At 50.2% G+C, this 6,000-nt stretch overlaps 1 protein-coding gene across 1 annotated transcript in view; it reads right to left on the reverse strand.

Moving 5' to 3' along the window:
- Nucleotides 1–4,283, reverse strand: part of EXT1 (exostosin glycosyltransferase 1) — a 286,578-nt gene extending 282,295 nt beyond the window's left edge. Inside the window, exon 1 of the mRNA XM_024741297.1 lies at nucleotides 2,635–4,283. Coding sequence (XP_024597065.1) covers nucleotides 2,635–3,596 — 962 coding nt within the window. The 5' untranslated portion in view covers nucleotides 3,597–4,283. The remainder of the gene's footprint in view (nucleotides 1–2,634) is intronic.
- Between the last annotated feature and the right edge of the window lie 1,717 nt (nucleotides 4,284–6,000).

Raw genomic sequence — 6,000 nt, forward strand, 5'->3', positions numbered from 1 at the left:
TGAGACAGTATGCGAAGTCAGACTTAGATGACTTCTATAGACCTAACTGCAATGTCCTCCTCTAAAACCCTGGGAAGAGATTAGCATTTGATTGGAGGAGTTCTGCGTCTGACACACGCACAGCTGACTTACAGGAAACATCCGTAGAAGTAGCAAAGTACAGTTGTGCTTACTTCAGAGCACAAGACAGGTTGCCTGCTATGTGAGCATTCTCACATTTCAGAGCTCATTCATTCTTCATATCTTCCAAAGTCAACGGCAAAGGCAAACATGTTTGCAAGCACCATTTCTCAGAGATAAAGCGTTCAGATAACCCAGTGAGAGGAAGAAGTTAAAACTCCAGGTCAAGCAGGCCGATGAATATAAACGTTCTGCAACACCATCCCGTCCCATGAAACAAGGTTAGAGCTGGAAAGTATGCAAAAGAGGAATGAAGAAAATCCAGAAGTGTCTCTGAAAGAAATCCCTGCTCAGGAGAAAGAGGCAACTTGCTTTCCTCACTAAATGCCACTCTTCAGATGAGACTCAGTCCTGAGGGCCTGACCCCTTGTGGTCTTTAAACATAAACCAAAACAAGGGCGTGGGTGTCTGATTTCTTGATGCAACGACAAAGAGGTCAAAAATTAGTGAAATTTAATTAGCAAAAATTAAAGTTTCTTGGAAACCAACCCCTCCTTCCCTCATTGCCAAAAATCTCTAGAAAAACCTTCCGCAGAGAATATAGACGATTTATTTTGGGACTAGGAGAGTAAAGCAGATATGACTGTTGTATCGGATTGAGGGTGTTTCCCAAATAAACGTATAATTCAAATTTCTTAAGATCTCCCCTCCAGCTCCTTTAGAGGAATGAAGACCGTCATGATCCTTCTACAAAATTCGGTGAGACTGCTTTAGAAGACACTGAAAGGTCAGACTTCATCTCGAGTTACTCCACCATAAACCAGACAAAGAAATTCCTCAAAGGCTAGGAGCATTTTTTTCTTACAAGCACCCACAGGAATAGGTCAATGTAAATGTCGTGCAAACAAAGCGCTCATTACTAACCAGTTTGTTTCTTCTGTGAGAAAATTTTAATCCATGGCAACTGCACCCAACATTCACACACAACTGCCCCCAAAGCAGAGGAAAATTTAGATTCATAATGGACCCTACAGCCTCGGGCTCTGCTTATGCTCGAAAAGCAAGAGGTGTTGGGGTTTGGGGAATCCCAGTGTTTGATACTTTCTCCTTCACTGTCTACGATCAAGTACAGGAGGACTTGAATTTCCCTTCCAATCACTCCTACAGAGGCCCGAGTGTCTGAGGAAATCCACAGACAACAATCAAACCTTTCATTTCAGGGTCCTTTCCCCACCATGCCCCTTCCTGTTCCAATCAGTTCTGCAAAGCGTTTCCCCTATTCTGCATTTCATGAATCAATTGCAAAATCCGCCAACCTCTGCCAGTTCCTCTCGTACTCAGCTGAGAGGTTCCCCTTCCTGCCTGGGTAGCACACGGCTGCTCTGGTTTTTAACTGGCGTAACGTGGAAATGCACTGTAGGAGCTCACTAACTCTCTAACAGCCAGACAGAAGTGAGAGAGTCTGGGGCTCCCACCCCATCGACGAGGAAACGGACCTTCCAAGCTCAGGTTAAAGCCGATTCCGAGAAACTAGTTTTGACCCCAAGCCCAGTGTGTCAGTTACCGTCACTGGGAAGGAAAAGGAAGAGTGAGAAGGTCTACAAAGTCTCCAACTCAGTTACTTAGCAACTGGACAAAACTTGCTTCACTCCAGAGGGTAAAGAGGCATCTCACAGCGCATTCAGAGAGTAACAGTCTCCGATTTACATGCAAATTGATAAAGACAAAAGGGAAAGGGAAATCTAAATTAGCAACTGGAGTTTACAGCAGAGGGGCTGAGGCCCAGATTTTTTAAAAACGGCTTCTCCTAGGGAGGCAGGATATATACATGCCAACAAACACACATGAATGAATGCATGCATGCATGCATGCATGCAAGCAAGATCACAGGCCCTAACCAGTTTACAGTCTCCCTTCATAAAAGTCAACGCCATCTGGGAGTAGGGAAGAGGCAGGCACAGAAAGTTTAGTAGCTGAAACTAAAGGACTTCCACTGCTAACACAAATTTAAGGTTTGCGGAAAGATGACAATTGAAGGGTGGGAAAATTCCGGGGGAAGCTGCTCCCCCTGCTCGTGAGAAAAGCAAATAAAGCATCAATCTTGGGGTAAGGTCCCCGGACTGTGGGTGGATTCAGAGCCTCTCGAGTCCCTAGATCCTCACAAACACCCTCCTGGATCCACTGGTGAAGTGCAGTTTCCAAACTCGGATCAAACCCACACCCTTCATAGAACACACATCACCCTGAAGGTTTTCCAAGCAAGAGGGGAACATGGTCACCTGCTTGGCCCAGGAAAGTGCTCCAGGATTTTCCGGTAGCCCGAGGAGCTCAAACTCTGGGGTCCTCAGCTCCAAGCTACACACCAGAAGCAGGCTGCTCAGTCCCAGGCTCAGAGCAAAAAGAAGAGGACCCGAGGGGGTCCCCTGCCCCACCCCCATCTCCCAACTTCACACCTGGACCAGGTGGGCAGGGCCCAGGGCTGACCCGCTGAGGCCCATCGGCTAAGCCACTTACTTCTCATACTCAGTGTTGTCTCTGTCACAGCGAGAATCCTTGTGCTTTTGCCAGTCTTTGCCATGCTTGCAGGTGGTGAGAAGCACGACGTCTTCCCCGTTATGGACGTGATATAAGGCATTCCTGGTGTCTGACCCTATCCCTGTCAGGTACCTCTTCCCCTTGAAGACTAGCATGTACTTCCTGAGAGGAGGGATAGTGTTAAACTTCAAAAACCCCCTCTCCCCTCCTGTCCTGGGATGATCCTTAGAAAAGAGGGGAATAGAAACATCAAAGTTGGGTCGGAAGTTTTCAGTACTGATGCTGGCTTTGGCCAGCATCGCCTGGCCGATGTCAAACCCCACATCCTCGGTGTAGTCAGGCCAAGTGCCAGAATATAAATTAAAAATTAAGTGATTCCTACCACTGTTCCACAAGTGGAGACTCTGCACTTTGGATCTCAAATTGTGCACATACTGAGGTGACAACTGGTCTCTGTCTAAAGTATCCAGACTCAGGACAAAGAGGCACGCCTGGCTGGGGTCCGAGGTGTAGAACCTGGAGCCCTCGATGGCCGCTAGAATGTTTTGGTAACTTTCGGCGATTTTCTCCCCTTTTTGCTGCGGGTATACGTAGACTTTGAAGCCGTTTTTCTTGCAAAGGGTGAAATCGAAGCAGGACTCCATGCGGCACTTCTTGCCTTTGTAGATGCTCGAGTTGGCGTCTCGCTTCTGCCGTGGGGAAATGTGCACACTGGAATCCTCGTTTTCCAATTGATCCCAAGGAACGAAGGGGCGCAGAGCGTCCGGGAAGCGGGGCCAGAAATGATCCGGACTCGGGTGGTGCAAGCCATTCCGACGGCTGTGCTCTTCTCTCCGGCTGTGGCTTCTCGATGCCCTAAACTGCAAGCCTCCGAAATAAAACAAAAGGGCGAGACAAGAGCCAGCTGAGAGCAGGATGAAATAGCGTTTTTTGGCCTGCATGTGTCCTGCCTGGGTCAAGAGGATTGTAAATAAACACAAGAATCACCCAAGTTTCCCAATCAACACTTTCAGCTCCAGTCCGCCATCTTCCCGCCTGTAAAGACTTCAAACTCTCCGCTCCCACCTTCTCTGGATGCCTTTCCCCAAGCCGTGGACTGATCCAGCGCATGTGGGCGATTTCTTTAACTTTCTCCCCTTCGGTCTTTCATCTTTGGGTTGCACAATAGACGGGAGAGAGCGGGGCTGAATATTTCGCACCCAGGGCGGGCGAGCAGCGGACTGTAATTCTCTTGCATGCAACAAGACGGAGGAAAAGAAAGAGAGGGGGGAAAAAAAGCTCCCGATGCCCAATCAATGACAAGACGAAGTGATTTCCTTGCCTCTCGGATTCCTCTCGGCGCCGTGGAAAACGAGCCCCGGGAAAGCAACTTCAACTCATCCACACTCCGGGGCAGGCACTCCGGTTCCAACAAGTCAGCCGATCTCCGGGTTCAGCCGGCTAGTGCATCTTGCAGCTGGGGCGCCGTAACCTCACAAATCCCTGCATCTCTCTTTATTCCCTTCTGCAGCGGCTCCGAGACTCCGGCGGTGTTTACTCCTGCGCTCGCGGGGCCGGCCCCCAGGACGCGCGGCGGCCCGGCAGAAGGCGGCGGCGCTGGGTGACTGCGGCGGCGCGTCCTCCACCGCCTCCTGCTGCTGCGCCGGAAACCAGCGCCTCCCAGAGACGCCCGCTGGCGCGCGGCGCCTGGGGAACCGGGGAACCGGGGAACCGGGAAGCCGGGGACTGGCCGGCGCTTCCAGGGCCCCGCTGCCCCGGGCGCCCTCGAGAATCCCGTCTCCTCGGCTGCCTGTCGGCAACGCCTCCCCGAGCGGGCGGCTGGGAGTGTTCGGGTTCCTGGAGAAGGATGCTAGAAAATTGGAGCAGTTGGGGGAGCCCAAGGGATGCGGGAGGAAATAAATACTTCATAGAAAGCGACCGCGGACCCTACGGATGCCTCTCCCCGCCCTCCTTCGACTCTCTGAGGCCCCCAATTTTAACTTTTTACAAAGCATCAAAACAGGTCCCTTATTCCCTACATAGCCCGTCCTTTTTTCTCTCTCTCTCTTTTTCCCCAAGGAGACACCTAAAGCCCCAAGAATAAAGAGGAAATATCACAATCAAGAGGAATCATTACAATCCTTCATGTCTGTCGGTGCCCTAAGAGAAGACACCTATCCCAAATCCTCAATAACTTTCCGCGCATCCTTCCCTCACTTCCCGAAGCCCCTTGTCTGTTCTGCAGAAAGCTTCCAAGAGATCAATCACAGCGGAAGAAAAGAGATTTTCTAATAGCTGAGGAGAACCCTGTTAATTTAAGCTTTTCCCAGCACCTAGTGATGTTATTCTCTTTGGGGCGTGGTGGGGTGGTGGTTTTTAAGGAGCTGTCTCTTAGGGATGGATGACCAGTAGAACTGCCAGCTGTCCCAGCTGTAGATGAGAAACTTGAGGCAGGAAATGACCTTCTTTACATTACTACAAGATGGTTGGTCCGCCCTTCAACTGCCCTACCACACCCCAGCCCCAAGCTCCCCCCAGGGAGCCTCACTGGACAAGTCGGATAAAGAGCTGGAGTCCCTCTAAAGGTCTTCCAAGACCACAAAGATGTGCTCACTCCCAAACAGTATTTCTGGTCTAAACCAAGCTCTCTGGCCTCAGAGCCTGAATTCTGCTCTACAGAGAACACCTCCCACCCTCTTCCCCAGCCTAAGTCACAGGGGCCTGGCCAAGTTGGACAAACAGTTGCCTAGGGCAGCAAGCTGTTTAGTGATTGTTTATTATGGGAGTGACTGAGAGCTAGGGACAGACACTTCCCAGCTCTCCCCAGGCTGCAAAAACCTCCAGTGGGTGTGGACAAAGGGCATGGTTATAACAAGGCAGGGTGAAATGATCAAGTGGAAAATTTTAGACATTTGTTGTGTCAGATTTGTTTTTAATAAAGGGGAGAAGGGGCCTGGGTGGGACATCACTGTACATTCCTGAAGTCTCTCCCTATCTCTGGCCTGCCAAAGATGAGGTAGCTTTTCCAGATTTGACTTGTACCCCCTGCACAATTTGGACAGGCCTGGGACAGAAATGAGATTTCAGTCATCTTCCAAATGCAATGACAATGATGCAGATAAATGCAGCGATTGAAACCACATGTGACCCAGGGCTGCCCCACAGCCTGGGATGCTGAGAGCAGCCATGCAAGGCGGGGATCCTTCCGTTGAGATCAGGGTGCAGATTTTCTCTGCCCTATGGAATGGGGCTGTAGGGATTGTAGCCCCTCTATATCCTGACAGTTGTCCTGTGTGATCTTAGTGGGAGCCAGCTACTGCCCTTGGTCTTTTGCATCTCTTTCTGCTTTGACACATTTTTTCTTGT

This window comes from Neophocaena asiaeorientalis, unplaced genomic scaffold (assembly GCF_003031525.2).
Source record: "Neophocaena asiaeorientalis asiaeorientalis breed wild unplaced genomic scaffold, Neophocaena_asiaeorientalis_V1.1 scaffold177, whole genome shotgun sequence".
NCBI classification, from domain to species: domain Eukaryota; kingdom Metazoa; phylum Chordata; class Mammalia; order Artiodactyla; family Phocoenidae; genus Neophocaena; species Neophocaena asiaeorientalis.